At 46.5% G+C, this 23802-nt stretch overlaps 1 protein-coding gene across 2 annotated transcripts in view; it reads left to right on the top strand.

The window, feature by feature from the left end:
• The first annotated feature begins 583 nt into the window (after positions 1 to 583).
• The window catches only part of Wdr62 (WD repeat domain 62), a 47652-nt gene continuing 24433 nt past the window's right edge, over positions 584 to 23802 (top strand). The window contains exons 1-9 of one of the 2 annotated variants that reach the window (XM_045154726.1): positions 584 to 751; positions 5932 to 6023; positions 9324 to 9386; positions 10677 to 10734; positions 10948 to 11118; positions 12258 to 12395; positions 12763 to 12945; positions 19651 to 19811; positions 22905 to 23094. In XM_045154726.1, coding sequence (XP_045010661.1) covers positions 584 to 751; positions 5932 to 6023; positions 9324 to 9386; positions 10677 to 10734; positions 10948 to 11118; positions 12258 to 12395; positions 12763 to 12945; positions 19651 to 19811; positions 22905 to 23094 — 1224 coding nt within the window. Of the gene's footprint in view, positions 752 to 5931; positions 6024 to 9323; positions 9387 to 10676; positions 10735 to 10947; positions 11119 to 11818; positions 11913 to 12257; positions 12396 to 12762; positions 12946 to 19650; positions 19812 to 22904; positions 23095 to 23802 lie in introns of those variants that run through there. The other variant, XM_045154727.1, reaches the window with a different exon arrangement.

Genomic DNA, 23802 nt, shown 5'->3' on the forward strand with positions numbered 1-23802 from the left:
TAGCCGCGGGCCGGTGTTGGAGCACTTCGGCGCCCTCCCTGCGGCACCTCCGCCGCAGACCAAAGCTGACCCGCCCATTCTATCCCTGGCCCGCTCCGCCTGGTCACGTGATACCTTCGCAGCCTTTCATCACCTGATGGGGTGGCTGAGAGCGCCTGCGCACCACTATATCCTATGCCACCCCTAACTTCGTCACGTGTCTGTGGGAGAAGCCGGGCCAAGGCGTCCCTGAGAGCAGCTCGTCTCCGCCCTATGCCTTCACCCCGGGCTGCCACCGCGCGGGCAGTCGTCCCTGGCAGCGGCAGGGGTCAAAGCCTCATAACAAGCAGGAGCCCCGAAGTTAGAGAAAGAGGAGGCCTGCGGAGAGAACTGCGCACCGCGATCACGTGTCAAGTAGGCGTGGCACGTTGACTCCGCCCCAGCCCCCATTGGTCGTGAGCTCCAAGCAGCAGCCCCACGATTGGCCAGACGGCGGCCCGCCGCGTCCAATGAGCGGTGGCGCCGGCTTTCCCGCGGCCTTTCGCGCTCGAGTGGGTCCTGGTGCTGCGGCGGTTGAGGCTTAACGGCGGCGGGTGCCGGCAGGATGATGGCGGCCGGGGGCTACGCGCGCAGCGACGCGGCCGACAAGGCGTCTGCCGCGGCCGGGGTCCCGACGCGGAGGAGCCAGCCCTCGCCGCCCCCCGCCCCGCCGCTCTGCCTGCGACGGCGGACGCGACTCGCAGCGGCGCCCGAGGACGCGGTGCAGAACCGGGTGAGCCTCTCGTTCTGCCCACCACTGGGCAGGCTTTCGGAGCCTGCCGGGCCCGCCTCCTCCCGGGGGCCACGCCCTCCTCCCGGCGCCCACGCGGGGTCCCGTCCACCATCTCTGGCTCCTCCTCTTGGAGTCGCCGCCTCACCTCTTTTTTCTTGGGGTACCTAAGCCCCTCTTAGTTCCGGTCATATATTTCTCCAGCTCTGTCCCGTTTTGCAGACCTCACCCTCCCTCGCTCTCTAAGGTCCCTCCCCGCGTCACCTGCCCCACCCCAAGCCTGCCCTGCCTTCTCTTCTACCCCAACTCTGCAAAAGGTGGGGATGGGAGTCGTCTTTCTTTTTCGAGGTAGGGTCTCGCTCTGGTCCAGGCTGACGTGGAATTCATTCTGTAGCCCCAGGCTTCCAGCCACTGTAAATGAACCCCAGATGCTTGCGCCACCTTGTGCATCTGGCTTACGTGGGTCCTGGGGAATCTAACCGAGGTCCTTTGGCTTTGCAGGCAAGGGCCTTAACCGCTAAGCCATCTCCCCAGTCTAATTTTTATTTTCTTTTTTTTTAAATTTAAATATTCTAATTTGTCTGCAAGCAGAGGGAGAGGGAGCGCTCCATGCGCCTGTGGCACTTTCCATCTGGTTTTACGTGGGTACTGTGGAATTGAATCCCGGACCTCCAGGCTTTACAAGCAAGCGCCTTTCACTGTTGACTTAGCACTCTAGCCCGGGAAGTAATTATTTCTAAAATCTCCACAGTGCTTCCTAGGGAGGAGAGTGTACAGAATTCGGAGACTTAAGTGACTTTTTATGTAGCAGGAGTTCTGTTTGCACCAAGGTAATTTAAAAAGTTGTTTTCTCACCCTAAGTACAAAGTCTTTATAAAATGGAACTGACAAGCATGTCATGGGGTGAAGGGAGATGAAATTGTGATTTCTTTCTTGGCACACAGTCGAAATGAAGGATGAATATGTGGCCGTGCCTGGTGGATCTTGTTTCTGTGGCATGGGTTTTTGATGCCTAAAACTGTCTTGTCCCCTCCTGGCTGAAGGGTTCTAGGCACAGGTCTGTCCCCAGGTGTCCCTGTCAAGGTTGAGTCATGCTGGCTTGCTTTCTGTTTTCCTGAAGCTCTACATTCTTTTCTGCCTCTGAGAATTTGTGTTCAATGAGGGCCCTGCCTAGGGGTTTTGCTGTATTCTGTGTGGGTGGCTCCTTCCTGTCCTTCAAGTCTCAGCCGGAATTTTCCTGCCCAGAGAAGGTGTTCTTGACTCTTAGTTTAAAACAGTTGCCTACTTTAATCTCTAACCCAGAGCTCTATACTTCATACCCTTTATATGTTCCTCCTTTATATGCGTTCACTTAGAGATAGCAGAGCACACATGTGACGGTACAGTTAAGTGGTCCAAAGCACAGCCCCAGGGCTTAGACTGCCTGAGCTTGCACATTCATTCTGTTCTTTGTAGCAGTTTAGGAACTTTTCTGTGTCACAGTCTCCCATCTGTAAAATACGAATAATGATGTAGTATTCCTCATTTAGATGAGTATAGTGGCACACACCTTTAATCCCAGCACTCAAGAGGCTAAGGTAGGAGAATCACCATGAATTCAAGCCCAGCCCAGGGCTACAAAGAAAGTTCCAAGACAGCCTGGGCTACACTTGAGACCCTGCCTAAAAAAAGGGGGGGGGGTGAGAAGAAAAGAAAGAAGCATGGTGTGGTGACAACATGCCTTTACTCTCAGCCCTCGGGAGACAGAGGTAGGAAAATCGCCATGAATTTGAGGCCAGCCTGGGAATACAGAGTGAGTTCCAAGTCAGCCTGGGCTAGAGCGAGACCCTACCAGGAAAAAAAAAAAAAAGAAAAGAAAATCCTCATAATAAATAAATTTAATGTATATACACTGTTTGTTTTTTCGAGGTAAGGTCTCGCTCTAGCCCAGGGTGACCTGGAATTCACTCTGTATTCTCAGGGTGGCCTCAAACTCAGGGCGATCCTCCTACCTCTGCCTCCTGAGGTCTGGGATTAAAGGCGGGCACCACCATGCAGGGCTCTTTTTTTTTTTTTTTTTTTTTTTTTTGAGAGAGAAAGAACTGGTATACCAGGACCTCAATCACTGAAATTGAACTCCAGACATTTGTGCCACCTAGCGGACATGTGTGACTTTGTGCTTGCCTCACCTTTGAGCATCTGGCTTAGGTGTGATCTGGAAAGAGATTGAACATGGGTCCTTAGGCTCCATAGGCAAGTGCCTTAACTACTAATCCATTTCTCCAGACCCCTTTTTTGTTTTTTGAGTTAGGGTTCACTCTAGCTCAGGCTGACCTGGAAGTCACTGTGGCCTTGAACTCACAGCAATCCTCCTACCTCTCCCTCCCAAGTGCTGGGGTTAAAGACGTGTGCCACCACACCTGGCTCCAGCCCCTATTTTTAATTTTTATTTATTTGTAAGCAGAGAGAGAAGAAAAGCAAACAGAATGAGCATGCCAGAGCCTCCAGCCACTGCCAATAGACTCCAGGTGCATGTGCCATTTTGTGTATCTGGCTTTATGTAGGTACTGGGGAATTGAACTTGGGTCATTAGGCTTTTCAGCAAGCACCTTAACTGCTGAGCCATTTCTCCAGCCCCATATTTATTTAGTTATTTACTTATTTTACTTTATTTATTTGCAAGGAGTGAGAAAGGGGATGAGTGTGTCAGGGCCTCTTATCACTGCAAATCAACTCCAGATGAATGCGCCATTTTGTGCATCTGGCTTTATGTGGGCCCTGGGGAATTGCAAGCTTTGTAAGCACCTTTAACTGCTGAGCTCTTTCCCCAGCCTTCTCATTGCTTTGCTACTGCATGTACAGGACTAGTCATCCCATGAGCTTCCCAATTCTCCTGGCTCCACCGCCCATTGGCATGGCACAGATATGTGTGTCACTTTGTCCACTTTACACACATGCTGGCGAGGATTTAACTCAGGTCTACAAGCTTCCAAACAAGCACCTTCAGCCACTGAACCATCTCCCTAGCACCATGTTGGTAATTTTTACACATGGATTTTGTATTTTGATCATAATCATCTTCCATAACCTTATCCTTTCCCCTTTCCACTTTCACTGAACCCTTTCCCAGCTGGCCTCTTTTACTTTGAAGTCTTTTGGGGGATTTTTGTGTGTGATCCATTGAGTTTAATTAGGGTGCTGCATGAACATGGTTGTGGGGTTATTTACCAGATCACATGCAACTTACTTTCCAATGGCCGTACCACTGCAGAAAATGTCTCCCCTCCTCCAGCAGCCATATATCAATACTCCTCAGAGAGATGAGTTGGGATTCTCATGCCCTCCTCCACCACCCATGCTGGAATGCTGAGGGCCCTGTATCTTGGGTAATGTCATTTTTGTCACTTGGCATCACAGCCCAGAGACATCTAGCTTATCTAAAAGTGCCCAGTTATACTAAAGCCAAGTAAATCTGGTCATCATGTAAAAAGACTGAAATGCCATTGCTTGGTTGTCTGCATTAGAATCTTTGCATTGTCCCTTACTAGATGAGTAGCCCCACAGGACTGTTTGCTGATCTGGAATATAAGGATGTGGTGGTGAGGGGGTGACTATATCACGAGGCTATTGTGTCAAGTAAGTTCATACTGTTACAGGTATTAGAATAATGCCTGGCTTCTGATAAATGGGAAGTGAACATAAGCTATTATATTCCTATGCTTGCTTTTCAGTTCTGGTGCCAATGACTTGGAGATTGAGCTAATGTCCTTATATTTGTGCAACAAGTGCTCTTACCCATTGAGCCATGCCCCACTCCAACCTCTTGTAAATATATACTTGTTTACATGTATTGATGTGGGGTTCTAGTGCATTTAACTTGACTTTGAGAGTCAAAAAATATATTTTTGCTATTCTGGAGCCCTTTGACCTTTTAAAAATATTTATTTATTTGAGAAACAGTTGTGTGACTATGGGAAGATGAGGGTCTCCTGCTACTGCAAACAAATTGTAGACACATGTACCACTTTGCATCTGGCTTTATGTGGATACTGGGGAATCAAACCTAGGCCAGCAGACTGCATCCGAGTGCCTTGAACCTTTCACTGAGCCATCCTCCTAGCTCTCCTTTAACTTCTTGTTGTTTTTTCAAGGTAAGCTCTAAGCTCTCTTTCTAACCCAGACTGACCTGGTATTTACTATGTAGTCACAGGCTGGCCTTGAACTCACAGCCATCCTCCTACCTCTGCCTCCTGAGGGCTGGGATTAAAGGCTTGGACCACCACACCCAGTTGACATCACCATTTTTTTTTCGAGAGAAGCCTAATAGACTGGCCTATTTTGTTTGTTTGTTTTTTGTTTTTCGAGGTAGGGTCTCACTCTAGCTCAGGCTGACCTGGAATTCACTATGTAGTCTCAGGGTGACCTCAAACTCATGGCAATCCTCCTACCTCTGCCTCCCGAGTGCTGGGATTAAAGGCGTGTGCCACCATGACCAACTACCTTTACCATTTGTAATGTCTCTGTGTTTTTACTTACTGGAACCTCTATACTTAATTTAGTGAGGAAAAGGTGTCTGGTTTTGCTCACTGTTCTGTCTCCCATGCATGGCATACTTGGGTTTGAATGCCACCCTTGCCACTTCCTAGGTGCAAGTACCTTTTGCCCAGGCCAGTTGTGAGGACATAAGTTTTTTAACTGCATGAGGTTGTGAGGACGCAAGTCTCATCTGTATAAGTACTCAGAAATTCTTTAAAACTATTTTTATTTATTTATTTGAGAGAGAGTGTGTGAGAAAGAGGCAGAGAGAGAGAGAATGGGCACACCAGGGCCTCCAGCTGCTGCAAACAAATTCCAGATGCATGCACCACCTTGTGCATCTGGCTTACATGAGTCCTGGGCAATTGAACCTGGGCCCTTAATCTTTGCAGGCAATTGCTTTAACTGCTAAGCCATCTCTCCAGCCCTCAGAAACTTATTCTAAGGTCACTGACATTCCCCTCCTTGGCATTCCAGGTTTCCTGTCTGTTAGCATTTTTCCTTTAATGGCATTCCTATAAGACCCAGAACTGCCTGTTTGTCAGAAGACAAGTGCTCACTGCAGTGGGTAACATGATGCAGAAGCTCAGGGAACTGCACCCATGCTGAGGCTACTGTGCCAAGGAAGGCTGCCAGGACAGGTTCTTCTGACAACCTTCTCTTTGCAGGTGACACTTGAGAAGGTGCTTGGTATCACAGCCCAGAACAACAGTGGACTAACCTGTGACTCTGGCACAGGCCACGTGGCCTACCTGGCAGGGTAAGTCCAAGGGTGAGCCTCCATATCCGATCACTGGGAGGGAATTAGAAGAAGGAAGTCATTGATGAAACGCTCTGAACCTTAGCTTTCCCTGTTGTCCTCTGAGGGATGTGGAGAGGTGTGCACAGGCCCATCTGTGTTCAGAACAGACCCTGGCAAGTAGCGGGTGCTTTGAAAACCTTAAGCCTGCCTCCAAGTGGGATATGTCAACAATTCTGGGACAGGAATGGATAAAACCCAAACTGTGTTCAGGTGATCTTGATTTGTGTACTGCTATGCCCTGTGGACCCTCCTCAGAGCACTGCTTCTGCACTGTGAAACAGGTCACTTGGGCAGTTGGGAGGTCAGAAATACTATCTAGCCTGGCACTGTTTCGGCAGTGAAGGGGCCACCCCAGAAAGGCAGCACAGGGAAGGACAGACCCATAGCAATTCCTACCATAGTAATGAACAGTAGATATTACAGAGCCTTTGGGAGGCAGTCCAGGATATAGTACAAGGTGGACTCTTAAATCTAACAGGGAAGGATTCACATTCCCACTCTGTTCCTGAACTGCTGGGTGACCTGTGCAAAGGACTCCCCTTCTCTGGGCTTCAGGCCTGTGCAAAACAGGCTGAAACACTTCTGAGCTCACCTGGCAGTTGTGAGGATTTAAGGTCTTTATTAACCTAGGGCCCAGTAGAATATCATGGTGTCTGCTAATAATAAATTAATAGGACTTACTGAATGTGGTGGCACACGCCTTTAGCCCCAGCACTCAGGAGGCAAAAATAGGATCATAGTGAGTTTGAGGCCACCCTGAGACTAATAGTAAATTCCAGGTCAGCCTGGGCTAGAGCGAAACCCTACCTCGAAAAAAAAAAATGAATAAATTAATAGGAGCTGGGAAATGGCTCAGAAGTTAAAGATGCTGGCTTGCTAAGCCTGGCAGGCCAGGTTCAGTTCATCAGCCACCTACATAAAACCAGATGGACATTCGTTTGCAGTCGCAAGAGATCCTAGCACATTCACACAAGTATGTGCAAATAAATACTTTTTAAAAGAACAAGCCGAGCAAGTTTGTTCATGCCTTTAATCCCAGCACTTGGGAGACAGAGGTAGGAGGATCACCATGAGTTTGAGGTCAGCCTGGGCTAGAGTGAGACCCTACTTCAAAAAACAAACAACAACAAAAGAATATATTAATAATGTCAAGTGCCCAGGCAAGAACTCTTAGCATAAATACCTGGAGGAAGAGGAGACCTGAGATCTGTTCGGAGGGAGCCTTGTAAGGGCTGGGGATATACAAATGAGAGTGCAGCACACAAGGCCCTGATTTCCATCATACTATTCTTTGTTTCATTGGATGTAGAGTGTTGCTTCTAGCCCAGGCTGACCTGGAACTCACTCTGTAGTCCTAGGCTGGCCTTGAACTCATAGCAATCCTACATCTGCCTCCTGAGTGCTGGGATTAAAGGCGTATGCCACCATACCCCACTCTCAATGAAATCCTTTTTTTATTCTGATATGTAACTTTTCTTCTTTTTGTGATACAACATACAAGTTATACAGTGATGTGCATAGAGCTTGGGTGTACAGCTTTTAAAAGATATTTACTTAGGGAGGGAACTACTTTCATCATTGACCTAACAGTCCTTAGTCCTGGTCAGGCATGGTGACTCATGCCTATAATTCCAGCACTTGGAAGATGGAGTTCAAGGCTAACTTCAGCTGCATAGCAAGTTCAAGACTAGGGCAAAAAGTAGGCTGGGATATATGAGATCTTTTCTTCTTCCCTGTGAAGCCTAAGGACCCCGGTTCGAAGCTCAATTCCCCAGGACCCACATTAGCCAGATTCACAAGGGGTCACACGCATATGGAGTTCGTTTGCAGTGGCTGGCAGCCCTGGCGCGCCCATTCTCCCTCCCTCCCTCCCTCCCCCCCCTTCTGCCTCTTTCACTCTCAATCTCTCTCATATAAATAAAAAAAAAAAAAAAAAAAAAAAAAGAGCCAGGGGTAGTGGTGCATGCCTTTAATTCCAGCACTCCGGAGGCAGAGATAAGAGGATCGCCATGAGTTCAAGGCCACCCTGACATTATTTAGTGAATTCCAGGTCAGCCTGGGCTAGAGCAAGACCCTACCTCGAAAAACCAAATAAATAAAAAATATTTATTTAGGACTGAAGAAGATGGCTTAGCAGTTAAGGTGTTTGCCTGCAAAGCCAAAGAACCCAAGTTCGATTCCTCAGGACCCAAGTTAGCCAGATGCACTAGGGGCGCATGTATCTGGAGTTCATTTGCAGTGGCTGGAGGACCTGGTGTGCCCATTCTCTCTTTCTCCTTCCTTCTCTGTCAAATAAATAAATAATATTTTAAAAAATGTATTTGTTTAAGAGAGTGAGAGAGAGAGAGAGTGGGCATGCTAGGGCCTCTAACCACTGAAAACAAACTCTGGACACATACACCACCTTGTGCATCTGGCTTTATTTGTGTACTGGGGAATCAAACTTGGGTCCTTAGGCTTTGCAGGCAAGCTCCTTAACCACTGAGCTATCTCTCCAGCCCAGCTCAGCTTTTTTTGTTTGTTTTTTGTTTTTGTTTTTCAAGGTGGGGTCTCACTCTAGCCCAGGCTGACTTGGAATTCACTGTGTATTCTCAGGGTGGCCTCAAACTCATGGTGATCCTCCTACCTCTGTCTCCTGATTAAAGGCATGCACCACATAATGCCTGGCCCTCCTCACAGCTTTTCTTAAAAAAAAAAAAAATTTTTATTATTTTTTTGGCAAGCAGAGAGAGAGGATGAGATTACGAATGATGTACCAGGGCTTCTGCCAGCCACTACAAAGGAGCTCCAGATGCATCACTTTGTGCATCCAGCCCTACATGGGTACTGAGGATTTGAACTCTGCCTTCCAGACTTTGTAAGAACCTTTAATCACTGAGCCATCTCTGCTGCCCCCCAAAAAGAGCATCTTGTGGCATTCCTGTAACTTGAGTACTGAGAAGGCTGCGGCAGGAAGGTCTTGAATTCAAGGCCAACCTAAGCTACTCGGAATTGTAGCTCAGTTAAAATGCTTGCCTAACATGCTGGGTTCAGTCTCCAGCACCACATAAAACTGGGTACGGTGGTACACACCCATAGTGTCAGCACTGTGAGAGACAAATGCAGGAGGATTAGAAGTTCAAGGGTGTTCTTGTGTTCATAGCAAGAACAGGAAGCCTCGCTGGCATGTGGTTTTTCTTCTGGGAAAGTCATCATTTGCTGTCCCAGTGTTTCCTTCCTCCAGCCCCAGTGTGGACACACTCTTCTCTTTCTTCCCAGTTGTGTGGTGGTGATCTTGGACCCCAGGGAGAAGAAGCAACAGCACATCTTTAACACCAGCAGGTCGGATGTTGGGTAGGAGGGAGGGGTCAACACAGAGCCGGGGTGTCTGTCGGGGTGCTAGGCACTGTACTGGCAACAGTGCAATGAAAAGAGTTGAGACTGCGCCCTCTGAAACTGTCGGCCCAGCGTGGGAGGCGGACGAGACCTGTCAGCAGATGACTAGCTGACCATGATCAGTGTGTGGAGGAAAGGATGGGGCTTGTGTGTCAGAGAATGGACAAAGCCAAGTCTCAGGAAAGGCCTGTCTGAGCTTGAGACACAAAGGACGTGACAGGGCGACTGTGTGAAGGAGTAGCAGCAAGGCCAGGGCATAGGAGAGCAGATGAAGCCAAAGCAGACAGAAGGCACGTAACCTGGGCCTTGGAGAGAGTTGGATGTCATCCTGAGTGCAAAGAAAAGCCACTGGTGGGCTGGAATGACGCTGGATGATCTGCGAGATTATCAAACTCACTTAGAAGCCAAATAGGTGGCACACATGCGCTTGGGGGATCGAGGAAGGAGATTGGTGAGGTCAAAGCAGCCTGGGCTATGTAATGAGACCCTGTCTAAACATGCAAACACAACATTAACGCCCATAAAAACAAGATTAAAACACGAAGGAGAGAAAAAGAAGTTTATACAATTGAGCTTGGTGCATCTTGTTTCCAAAAAGCATGTCAACTGTTCTGGTCATTCAGTTCTTAATGCAGCTAAGTGTAGAAACATGACAGATGTTGGGCGTGGTGACGCACGCCTTTAATCCCAGCACTAGGGAGGCAGAGGTAGGAGGATCACCATAAATTCAAGGCCACCCTGAGACTATGTGGAGAATTTCAGGTAGCCTGGGCTAAAGTGAGACACTACCTCGAAAAACCAAAAAAAAAAAAGGTAAGGGAAAGCAAAAGAAATATGTCATTTGCAGAAAGGTTTTTAGAAACCATCCAGAGGTAGAACACTTGCTATAGGCTGTCTCTCTGCCATGTCTGCAGGGTCACTAGACCAGATCTGTACCACTTCCTGTATCTAGTTTAGGGTTCCAGGGTGGGGTCTTAAGGAGCTCACCTACAGAGTGAGGAGGAAGCAGCATCCCCACACTGGATGCACACCATGTGGATTTGGTGTTCAAGAGGGAAGAGGTCTTTGCTTTCACCCCATTTCCAGGAGCACTGTGCTGGACACACAGGCTGCCATGGCTGTTACTGGCACTGAGCTCTTCTACAGTCTTCTCAGCCTTTGGAGCCAGGAATGGGCAGAGTGCTGAGAGCACAGTTCCTCAGCGGAACAGTGACTGACTCCACCTCTTATCCTCAGGAAGTCTCTCAGTGCCCTGGCTTTCTCCCCGGATGGGAAGTACATTGTGACAGGGGAGGTGAGTCCTGATCACAACTGAGCAAGTGGGGGAGGAGGGGCCTCAGGGGTCATTCTTCAGCCCCTGCAGGCCTGTGAATCCCTGAATTGGCTCCCTCTGGGACATGTGGGGAGGTGGCTTTTGGGCACGTGTGTCAATGCCAGCTACACCTTAAACAGCTCCTCTAGCCCTGCCTGGTACAGAGCTCAGCAGCAATGGCCTTACCCTCTCCAGAATGGGCATAGGCCAGCCGTGCGCATCTGGGACGTGGAGGAGAAAAGTCAAGTGGCAGAGATGCTGGGCCACAAGTATGGTGTGGCCTGTGTGGCCTTCTCACCCAATATGAAGCACATTGTGTCCATGGGTTACCAACACGACATGGTCCTCAACGTCTGGGACTGGAAGGTGAGAACCCAGCAAGCATATGGACAGATGACATGTCCTGAGTCTCAAGCTCTGGGGTTGCTAAGACAGCCTGGGGAAGTGTTCCCTCAGTCAGCATGATTATTCATACTTCTCCCTCCTGCCTTTTTCATTCCTGAGGTGAGGAATGCTGGCTGTCATGTCTTTGTTTTAGGAGGGGAAAAGGGCACCCTTACTGTCAGGCATATGACAGCTTCATTAATGAAATAATCATAATAATAAATGATTACTGTTTTTAGGTAGGGTTTCACTCTAGCCTAGGTAGATCAGGATCTCTCTGTAGTCTCAGGCTGACCTTGAACTTGCAGCATCCTCTGCCTCCTGAGTACTGGGATTAAAGACAGGCACTAGCACGCCCAGCTTAATGAAATTACTATATTTATTATAGATTTTCTGGTTTTTCGAGGTAGAGTCTTACTCTAGCTCAGGCTGTCCTGGAATTCATCAGGGTGGCCTCAAACTCATGGTGATCCTCTTACCTCTGCTGGGATTAAAGGCGTGTGCCACCACACCCGGCTTTACTATAATAATTACGTGGACAGCTTTGGCCTTGGACAGGCTAGGTATCTTAACCTCTCTGTTTCCTCACCTCTATAATGACAGTAATAGCATCTAACTCACCGACTTATGATCTTCATGAGTTGACACACTGGAAGGCTTTGGCACAACTTGGGGAGAACTTGAAGTCCTGGCTGTGCTCATAACCTACAATGTGACCTTGAGCACATGACACTCCTCTCAGCTTGGCAAGGTGGAGGAGAAGTACCTCCCTCAGGGTGGGTCCTCTGGGGTATCCTGTGAGGGGCTCAGGGAATGGCTCAGAGAAAGAGCCCTGTGTGTAACAGCTATATATTGTATTGTTGACCCCCCGCCCTCCCAGCTTGACTGTCCCCCAACACCATGCATGCTTACAGAGCTTGGACTCAGTAAAATTTCTGGAAGTCTCACCTGGGGACCTTTATGTGTCCTCTCTTGTGGAGGTTAGGAATGATCAGAATAACAGGTTTCCCCAAAAAGTAGTTCACTGTAAGGTCCAAGGAACATGGGAGAGTGGGGAGACTAAAGTACAAAGAGTGATGTGGTATACCCAGCTGTGAGCTGCTCTGTATTGACTCTTCCAGAAAGACATTGTGGTGGCCTCCAACAAGGTGTCATGCAGAGTCATTGCCCTCTCCTTTTCTGAGGACAGCAGCTACTTTGTCACCGTGGGGAACCGACATGTGAGGTTCTGGTTCCTGGATGTCTCCACTGAAGCAAAAGTGAGTTTCTTTCCTTGCCATCCCTGCCAAGTCCTGAGGGAGTCACTGTCATCTTCCTGGGCTCCCATGTCTATCTGGGCCTTAGGGCAGTGGTCTCAGAGCTTGTCCACTTACTCAGGGGTCCAGATGCTCAGTAGTAATCCCTCCTGGAGCCTAGGCCAGGGCTCACTAATGGACCCACTGCATCCCAGTTCTTCTGCCCAGAAGTGTGTGTTCTTCTACTTCCTTCTCTTCCACTTGGAGAACTTTCATAGTAGTCTTACTCAGCTGTGTTTATAAGGGACCCACAATGGCCCAGGAGCGGGCTAAGCCGGGGTAGGCAGGGAGGCAGAGCGACAGTATCTCATGTGCCCTGCTGTGTCTCTAGGTGACAGGCACAGTGCCCCTAGTAGGGCGCTCAGGCATCCTGGGTGAGCTACACAACAACATCTTCTGTGGTGTGGCCTGTGGCCGGGGCCGGATGGCAGGCAATACCTTCTGTGTGTCCTACTCCGGCCTCCTCTGCCAGTTCAACGAGAAGAGGATGCTGGAAAAGTGGATCAACCTAAAGGTACCTCTCCTCCTTGCCAGCAGTGAGTCTGTGGTACTCCTCCCATATTGTCCCTAGGGATGCTCAGCAGCATGCCTGCTGGTGGTTTTTGTTTCTTGGGCTCTTTTTTTGTTTGTTTGCACTTTATTTATATATTTTGTTTTGTTTTATTTTTTAAGGTAGGGTCTCGCTATATCCCAGGCTGACCTGGAACTCACTATGTAGTCTCAGGGTGACCTTGAACTCACAGCCATCCTCCTACCTCTGCCTCCCCAGTGCTGGCATTAAAGGCGTGCACCACCATGCCTGGCTCTCCACTTGATTTTTTTTTTCTCAATTTTATTAAACATTTTCCATGATTATAAAAAATATCCCATGGTAATACCCTCCTCCCCCCCTTTTCCCCTTTGAAATTCCCTTCTCCATCACATCCACTCCCCATCTCAATAATCTTGGGCTCTTTTTGATACAGGGTCTCTCACTGTGTATCCCAGACTGGCTTCAAACTCATGACCCTCCTGCCTTAGCTCCTCAGTCTCCACTGTAAAAATGAAAATATCAGGCTGGGGAGATTGTTCATTGGGTAAAAGCAGTTACTATGCAAACATGACAGACTGAGTTCAGATCCACAGAGCATGTAAAGCTGGACACATTAGCAGCATATGTAATCCCAGTGCACCTGGGATGAGGTGGGAAGCAGAAGCAGGAGAATCCTGGAAGCTCATAGGCCAACTAGCCTGGCTCATGTGGCAGCAAACCAGAGGACCCAGCCTCAATGTGGAAGGTGAGGGCTGACACCGGAAGCTGTGCTCTGATTTCCACATGTGCGTTGTGGCACATGCACACCTGCACTCACATATGAACATACATACACAGTTGTTTAAAACAGAAATACTGGGGCTGGAGAGATGGCTTAGTGGTTAAGGCACTTGCCTGCAAAGCCAGAGGACCCAGAATTGATTCAGGAACCACGTAAGCCAGATGCACAAGGAGGCATATGTGTCTGGAGTTCATTTGCGGTGGTTGGAGGTCCTAGCGTGCCCATTCTCTCTTTCTGTCTCTCTCAAATAAATGAGTAAAAATAAATTATTTAAAAAGGAGAGATAGCTAGGTGTGGTGGTGCACGCCTTTAATCCCAGCACTCAGGAGGCAGTTAGGAGGATTACAGTGAGTTCAAGGCCATCCTGAGACTACGTAGTAGACTAGAGTGAGACCCTACCTCAAAAAAAAAAAAAAAAAAAAAAAGGGCTAGAGAGATGGTTTAGTATTTAAGGTACTTGCCTATGAAGCCCAAGGACTCCTCGTGATTGACTCTCCAGGTCCCACATAAACCAGACGCACAGGGACACAAGCACACAAGGTTGCACATGCACACAAGTGGAAACATGTATCTGGAGTTTAATTACAGTGGCACACCAATTCTTTCCTTCTCTCTTGCTTGCATAAAAAAAGGCCAGTCTCAGTTAAGGCACTTGCCTGCAAAGCCAAAGGGAGCCAAGTTCAATTCCCCAGGAACCATGTTAGCCAGATGCACAAGGGGGTGTATGTGTCTGGAATTTGTTTGCATGCTCATTCTCTCATTCTCTCTCTTTGTCAAATAAATATTTTAAAAATAAAAATAATGCAAAACAGAAAAAAAAGGCCAGTCTGTTGGGCTTGTCACAAAAAAAAAGAAAGAAAGAAAGGGAAGAAGGGAGGAGAGAAGGAGGGAAGGAAAAAGAAACACTGCTCTCTTGAAATTGAAAAGTCGTATGAGATAACACAGATGGCATTGGCATAGGGGCTGATTCCCTGAAATGGGGGGCTAGTTGTGATTATTTTTCCATAATTTACTCAATTCATATTTCCTTTCTTCATTGAGAACCCTTGGCTAGAGCTGGAGAGATGGCTTAGCAATTAAGGAGTTTGTCTACAAAGCCAAAGGACCCTAGTTTGATTCCCCAGGATTTATGTAAACCAGATACACAAGATGGCACGTGTGTGTGTAGTTTGTATACAGTAGCTGGAAACCCTGGTTTGCTCATTCTCGCTCTCAAATAAATAAATAAAAATAAATATTTTTTAAAAGAACTCTTGAGGGCTGGAGAGATGGCTTAGCGGTTAAGCGCTTGCCTGTGAAGCCTAAGGACCCTAGTTCAAGGCTCGGTTCCCCAGGTCCCACGTTAGCCAGATGCACAAGGGGGCACACGTGTCTGGAGTTCGTTTGCAGAGGCTGGAAGCCCTGGCGTGCCCATTCTCTCTCTCTCTCCCTCAATCTGTCTTTCTCTCTGTCGCTCTCAAATAAATTAAAAAAAAAAAAAAAAGAACTCTTGGCTTGTGGGAAGACAGCATTTTGTTTTCTTAATCTAATGTATCATTGACAATACTTTTTCCGTCTAAAAAAAAAAGACTGCAAAATATCATTTTAGAGCTGGGGAGATGGCTCAGCAGTAAAAGATGCTTCATCGTAAAACCTGCTGGACTGGATTTGGTTCTGCAATACCCACATAAAGCCAGATGCACAAAGTGGTGCTGGCATCTAGAATTTGCAGTGGTAAGAGGCCCTAGTGCACTCATTCTCTCTCTCTCTCTCTCGCTCGCTCACTCGCTACTTTTTTTTGGTTTTTCAAGGTAGGGTCTTGCTGTAGCTCAGGCTGACCTGGAATTCACTATTCTCAGGCTGGCCTTAAACACAGTGATCCTCCTACCTTGCCCTCTCGTGTGCTGGGATTAAAGGTGCGCCTAGAATAATTTTTTGTGGGGGAGGGGTTCTTTGAGGTATAGTCTTGCTGCTATAGCCTTGGCTGATCTGGAATTTACTATGTAGTCTCCTAAACTCATAGTGATCCTCCTACCTCTGCCTCCTAAGTGCTGAGATTAAAGGCATACACCACCATGCCCAGCCATAATTTTTTTTTTTTTTTTGTAAAATAAGGCTGGTGGTATCACCATACCTGATTTTAACCTATTCTACAGAGCCATAGTAACAAAAACAGCATGGTACTGGCACAAAAACAGATATGTAGATCAGTGGAACAGAATAGAGGACCCAGATGTAAGCCCAGGTAGCTATAGCCACCTGATATTCGATAAAAATGCCAAAAATACTCATCGGAGAAAAGACAGCCTCTTCAGCAAATGGTGTTGGGAAAACTGGATATATATCTGCAGAAGGATGAAAATAGATTCTTCTTTCTCGCCATGCACAAAAATTAAGTCCAAATGGATTAAAGACCTTAACATCAGACCTGAAACTCTGAAACTGCTAGAGGAAAAAGTAGGGGAAACCCTTCAACATATTGGTCTTGGCAAAGACTTTTTGAATACAACCCCAATTGCTCAGGCAATAAAACCACAGATTAATCACTGGGACCTCATGAAATTACAAAGATTTTGCACTGCAAAGAACAAAGTGAAACAAGCAAAGAGGCAACCTACAGAATGGGAAAAAATCTTCGCCAGCTATATATCTGATAGAGGATTACTATCTAGGATATACAAAGAACTCCAAAAGCTAAATAATAAGGAATCAAACAAGCCAATCAAAAAATGGGCTTTGGAGCTAAATAGAGCATTCTCAAAGAACGAAATACGAATGGCATATAAGCATCTAAAAAAATGTTCTATGTCACTAGTCATCAGGGAAATGCAGATTAAAACTACATTGAGATTCCATCTCCTGTCAGATTGGCCACCGTCATGAAAACAAATGATCTTAAATGTTGATGGGGATGTGGAAAAAGAGGAACTCTTCTACACTGCTGGTGGGAATGCAATCTGGTCCAGCCATTGTGGAAATCAGTGTGGAGGTTCCTAAAACAGCTAAAGATTGATCTACCATATGACCCAGCTATAGCACTCCTAGGCATATATCCTAAGGACTCATTTCCTTAGAAGTACGTGCACAACCATGTTTATTGCTGCTCAATTTATAATAGCTGGGAAATGGAACCAGCCTAGATGTCCCTCAACTGATGGGTGGATAATGAAGATGTGGCACATTTATACAATGGAGTTCTACTCGGTGGTAAAGAAAAATGAAGTTATGAAATTTGCAGAAAAATGGATGGATCTGGAAAGGATTATACTAAGTGAGGTAACCCAGGCCCAGAAAGCCAAGCGCCACATGTTCTCCCTCATATGTGGATCCTAGCTACAGATGATTGGGCTTCTGCGTGAGAATGAAAATACTTAGTAGCAGAGGCCAGTAAGTTAAAAAGGAGACATAAAGGGAAGAGAAAGGAAGGGAGGAGGATACTTAATAGGTTGATATTGTATATATGTAAGTACAATGATTGAGATGGGGAGGTAATATGATGGAGAATGGAATTTCAAAGGGGAAAGTGTGGGGAGAGGGAGGGTATTACCATGGGGTATTTTTTTATAATCATGGAAAATGTTAATAAAAATTAAATAAATAAAAAATATATTTTAACCTAACATTTTAGACTAAAGGAGGAGGCTTGATAAATTGCAGAACTTTTTTTTTTTTTTTTTTTTTTTTTTTTTTGGTTTTTCGAGGTAGGGTCTCACCCTGGCCCAGGCTGACCTGGAATTCACTATGTAGTCTCAGGGTGGCCTCAAATCCTCCTACCTCTGCCTCCCCGAGTTCTGGGATTAAAGGCGTGTGCCACCACACCCAGCTTTAGAACTTTTTTTTTTTAATTTTTAAAACTTAAAAAAATTTTATTTATTGAGAGAGAGAGAATGAGCACACCAACACCTCTAGCTACTGCAAACAAACTCAGACGCATGTGCCACCCACCACACGCATCTGGCTTACGTGGGTTCTGGGGAATCAAACCTGGGTCCAATCAAACCTGGGTCCTTAGTCTTCACAGGTAAGCACCTTAACCACTAAGCTATCTTTCCAGCCCAAAACATGGCCAAAGGACCTGAGTTTGACTCCCCAATATTCACATAAAGTCAGAAGCACAAGTGTGCTTTTGTCTGGAGTTTCAGTGGCTAATAAATGAATAAATAAAAGGAATAAATAAATAAAATATTTTAAGAAAAAGAATGACCCAGGTGTGATGGTGCACGCCTTTAATCCCAACACTCAGGAGGCAGAGGTAGGAGGATCATTGTGAGTTCGAGGCCACCCTGAGACTACATAGTTGATTCCAGGTCAGCATGGACCAGTGAGACCCTGGCTCGAAAAACAAAACAAACAAACAAAAAAGCCAAGTTTTATCTTGGTTTCCTAGGGAGTTAAACATCATTTTAAAAAATATATGTTCTTGGGCTGGAGAGATGGCTTAGTGGTTAAGCGCTTGCCTGTGAAGCCTAAGGACCCTGGTTCAAGTCTCGATTACCCAGGACCCACGTTAGCTATATGCACAAGGGGGCGCACGCATCTGGAGTTTGTTTGCAGTGGCTGGAGGCCCTGGCATACCCAATCTCTGTCTCTTTCGATCTGCCTCTTCTCTCTCTCTTTCTCTCTCAAATAAATAAATAAATAATAAACCAAAAAGTTAAAAAAAATATATATATATATGTATGTTTTTAAGACAGGTGTGGTGATGCACGCCTTTAATCCCAGCACTCGGGAGACAGAGGTAGGAGGATCGCTGTGAGTTTGAGGACACCCTGAGACTTCATAGTGAATTCCAGGTCAGCCTGGGCTAGAGTGAGACCCTACCTTGAAAAACCAAAAAAAAATGTATTGAGGGTTGGAGAAAAGGCTTAGCAGTTAAGGCACTTGTCTGCAAAGCCTAAGGACCCAGGTTCTTCAATACCTCAGTACCCATGTGAGCCAGATACACATCCATCTGGAGTTCATTTGCATTGGCTAGAGACCCTGGCACGCCCATTCTCTCTCCCTCTCTCAAATAAATAAATAATATTTTGAGCCAGGCATGGTGGCACATACCTTTAATCCCAGCACTCAGGAGGCAGAAGTAGGAGGATCACCTTGAATTCGAGGCCGCCCTGAGACTACATACTGAATTCCAAGTCAGCCTGAGCTAGAGACCCTACCTTGGAAAACCAAAAAAAGAAAGAAAGAAAGAAAGAGAGAGAGAGGAAGAAGGGAAGAAAGAAGGGAAGAAATAATAATATTTTGAAAGAAAAAATTAAATATATTTTATTGAGTTCACCATTTTGTTAGTTTTTTTAAATCTTCTTTCTAAACTTTAAGTAGTTTGTAGCCTGGTGCACACCTTTCATCCCAGCATTGGAGAGGCTGAGGTAAGAGGATTGTTAAGAGTCTAGTCTGGGCTAGAGTGAGACCCTGTCTCAAGAAAACAGACAACAACAAAAAGCGAATTTAAACAGCAGCATTTTAAACAGTTAAAATGCTTTTTGGTTTGGTTTGGTTGAGATTGGGTCTCATTACATAGTTCAGGTTGGCCTCAAATTGTGGTCATCCTCTGCCTCAGCTTCTGAAGGCCTGGAACTGCAGGTATATGTCACCACAGCCAGTGCAAGTCGAAAACTTCGGACAGAGTTCAGTATCTGTGCATTAAACGACTTTTTTTTTTTTTTTTTCAGTTTTTTGAGGTAAGGTCTCACTCTAGCCCAGGCTGACCTGCAATTCACTATGTAGTCTCAGGATGGCCTCGAACTCCTGGAGATCCTTCTACCTCTGCCTCCTGAGTGCTGGAATTAAAGGCGTGTGCCACCATGCCCAGCCAGACCCAACCAATTCTTAAATCTTTAGTGGAAGTCTGTTCTGTCAGTCTCCCGACCCTGGGCCAGGCAGCATGAAACACCAAGTCCACTTGGGACCATTCCTTGTCTCAACAGGTTTCCCTGTCTTCCTGCCTCTGTGTCAGTGAGGAGCTCATCTTCTGTGGATGCACAGATGGGATAGTCCGCATCTTCCAGGCCCACAGCCTGCACTACCTCGCCAACCTGCCCAAGCCACACTACCTTGGAGTAGATGTGGCACAGGGACTGGAGCCCAGGTATTATCTTCCATGGCTTCCCCTGGCACCAGAGTCTGTCCACTGGTAATTGTCCATGCTTTCAGATCCATCTGCCCAACTGACCATCCTGTCAATACTAATGGTTCCCTGGACATTACTGTAGTAAATAGAGCAGAGTCGTCCTGCCTTCCTGAGGCAAGGTCCAAAACAAGAAGTGGGCTTGGGGGTGGGAAGAGACAAAGGAGTAAAGGATAAGTTCAGGTGGTGGGAAGTTTTAAGAAGAAACAAGTTGGCAAGCATGACTATAATGGGTATGATACCTCCTGTGTAGTGAGAGGAGCTCTTGGGAAGTAAGTGTGCCGACAAGATCACTGCAGATACTTGGAGTGTGGTGAAAGAAAGCAGGGACCTGGGAAGGAGGGTGCTGGGTTAGGGCTGTGGCTGTTGGGTGTCTAGAAGAAGCCAGCTGTGCAGACAGCAAGTAAATGACTTCAAGAGACCACACACTGGATGTGGCATGTTACAGGAGTAGCAAAGGGCTATGGGACCATAGCCTACTGTCCGGAGAGGGAGAATGGTATGATGTGAGGTCTGAGTGCTGATGGAGACTAGCTGGAGGAGTCTGTGGACATTTTGGAGGTTGATGGGCAGCCATATGTCTTGCATGCATGTCTGGAGTGGAGGGAAAGCTTAAGCTGTGCCTCAACCCCTATAAATAAGTCTCTTCTGTGAAGGGTGGAGTGTGCGGGGTGCCTGGGGTAGCCCCTTCGTAGATTGCTCCTGGGTATCTTCTAAGAGCAGGCCTAAAAGGGGTAACTGGGTGTCATAAAGAGAAGAGAGACTGGCTGAGCAAGCCACAGACCATGGCATGTTGCAGTAGTAAAATTGCCCAGCTTTGCCACCTAGTATTGTGTTGTGTGGTCTCAGGCAGATCATTGTGCCTCTCTGAGCTTCAGTATCCTCATCCGTAAAACTACCACTTGGGCTGGAGAGATGGCTTAGTGGTTAAGGTGCTTGCCTGCCATTGCATTAAGCATTTTAAGGACCCATATTTGACTCTCCATGTCCCACGTAAGCCAGATGCACATGGTGGTGTTTGCATCTGGAGTTCGTTTGCAGGTGGCTAGAGGTCCCAGTGTGCCCATTCTCTTTCCCTCTCCCTGTCGCTAATAAAAAATAAAAAACTTCCACTGTCTGGTGGTTATTAGAATTCAGAAACACACAGCAAGTGCTGAGTGAACTAATCCCAAGACAACTCCTCACACCAGCGTCCCTCACACAGTGGTTTTGGATCGTGTTAGTGAGGCTAAAAGTTAATAATTCAAAATGCTGTGAGAATCAGCTTGGTTTTAGGCTTGATTTTGCAAACCTGTGTTTCCAGTGATATCAGGCATCTATTGCTGGCTTCTATTCCCTGGGTTAGAAGACAGCAATAGCCAGTCTTCCCTTCAGTTCATATGTTTGTTTGGTTTTTCTGAGGTTGGGTCTCACTCAAGCTCCGGCTGACCTGGAACTCATTCTGTAGTTCCAGGCTGTCCTCGAACTTATAGTGATCCTCCAACCTCTGCCTCTCCAGTACTGGGATTAAAGCCTGAGTGCTAAGATTAAAAGCATGCACCACCACATCCAGCTGTGTGCGTTTTTTTTTTAATACTTTTATTTATTTATTTGAGAGAGACAAGGAGAGAGAGGAAAAGGCAAAGAGAGAGTATGGGTGTGCCAGGGCCTTCAGCCACTGTAAACAAACTCCAGATGCATGCGTTGCCCTGTGCATCTGGCTTACATGGGTCCTGGGGAATTGAACCTGAGTCCTTTGGCTTGGCAGACAAACATGTTAACTGCTAAACCATCTCTCCAGCCCTGTTTTTATAATTTTTATTTTATTTTTTGTTTGTTTTCTTGTTTTTCCAGGTAGGGTCTCACTCTAGCCCAGGCTGACCTGGAATTCACTATGTATTCTCAGAATGGTTTCGAACTCACGGCGATCCTCCTACCTCTGCCTCCTGAGTGCTAGGATTAAAGGCGTGTTCCACCGCATCTAGCTTATTTTTTACATTTTTTTAATTTAATTTTTATTAACATTTTCCATGATTATAAAAAATCCCATGGTAATACCCTCCCTCCCCCCCTTATTTATCTATTTATTTGAGAGTGAGAGAGAATGCATGTACCAGGGACTCTAGCCACTGCAAACTATCTCCAGAAGCATACATCACCTTGTACATCTGGCTTACATGGGTACTGGGGTATTGAACCTGGGTCCTTAGGTTTCACAGGCAAGCACCTTAACCACTAAGCCATCTCTCTAGTCCTTTTTAATTTTAAAAAATTATTTATTTATGCCGGCTGTGGTAGCACATGGCTTTTATTCCAGCACTCGGGAGGCAGAGGTAGGAGGAGCGCCGTGAGTTCGAGGCCGCCCTGAGACTACATAGTGAATTCCAGGTCAGCCTGGGTTAGAGTGAGACCCTACCTTAAAAAAACAAAGAAAGAAAAAAATTATTTATGATGTACCAAGGTCTCTCTTTCCACTGTAACCATATCAAGTGTCCAGCACGTGTATGTGGGTGGCTGGGGAACTAAACATTGACTGACAGGTTTTGCAGTGAAGCACCTTGCTGAACCTTCACCCTAGTCCCTTTAAATTTGTTTTGAAATTATCCATTGGTACATAAATTAATGGCAGAAATTAGTGGCAGAGGCTATTGATAACATAACCACCCACTCCCATTAATGACCATGGGACGTGGTATCCTTGCAACCCCTCCAGAGCAAGCTAGTGTCAGCCTACACTGGCGACCACCACCATAGCTGCTTCTTTGTGATGCTGCATGGTTTATCAGTTTTTCAGATTCTTTTCACTTGCAATGTAGTAATAAAATAACAGATACAAACATTATCATGGAAAGAGACTCTCAGAAGACAGACAGGTGCTTCTCCTTCGCAGCCTGTATTACAAGCAAATCATAGGCACTGGGAGGATGAAGTAGGGTTGGACTAGGAAAGATGGACAGCACTAGGTCCACAAGAATGGCATTACCAGGCAAGAGGCAACTCCTGTGTCACCAGAGGTGGCAGTTACTGTTCACAGTGGCATTGATGGTGACTGACTGACCCACGTGGCCTTGTTAGCTTCCTCTTTCACAGGAAGGCAGAAGCAGCCTACCCAGATACAGTGGCACTGACCTTTGACCCTGTCCATCACTGGCTGTCCTGCATCTATAAAGACCACAGCATCTACATTTGGGATGTCAAGGACATAAACAAAGTCAACAAGTTGTGGTCAGAGCTCTTCCACAGCTCCTTTGTCTGGAATGTAGAGGTGAGACCTTGCTCTGCCTGGCTCCATTCCCATTTGGGGCTCAGTTAGTAGAATCCTCCATAGAGCTTAGGGAACCCATTCAGCCATTCTGCCAAAAGATAGAATTGGAAGTTATCTCAGCACTTGATGCTTGCTTGTAAAGCCTGCTGACCTAGAGTCAAGTCTCCACCTACCCACATAAGCCAGATGCATAAAGTGGCACAAACATCTGTTCACTTGCAATAGCAAGAAGCCCTGGTGTGCCCATAAATATAAACAGAATGTGCAAAAAAAATTTTTTTCAAGGTAGGATCTCATTCTAACTAGGCTGACCTGGAATGCACTCTGTAATCTCAGGCTGTCCTCAAACTCACAGCGATCCTCCTACCTCTGTCTCCCAAGAGTGATGGGATTAAAGGTGTGTGCCATCATGCCCAGCTGCAAATTATTTTATTTATTTTATTTTTAAAGTTTTATTTATTTTGGTTTTTTTCAAAGTAGGGTCTCATTCTACTCCAGGCTGACCTGAAATTTACAATGCAGTCTCAGGGTGGCCTCAAACTCACAAAAATCCTCCCACCTTTGCCTCCCGCGTACTGGGATTAAAGGCATGCGCCACCACACCCAGCTTTAATATTTTTTTTAGAGAGAGAAAATTGGCACACGGGGGCCTCTGCCACTAAAGTCAAACTCCAGATGCCTATGCCACCTAGTGCACATGTGAGACCT

This window comes from Jaculus jaculus, chromosome 7 (genome assembly GCF_020740685.1).
Source record: "Jaculus jaculus isolate mJacJac1 chromosome 7, mJacJac1.mat.Y.cur, whole genome shotgun sequence".
Classification (NCBI taxonomy): Eukaryota; Metazoa; Chordata; class Mammalia; order Rodentia; family Dipodidae; genus Jaculus; species Jaculus jaculus.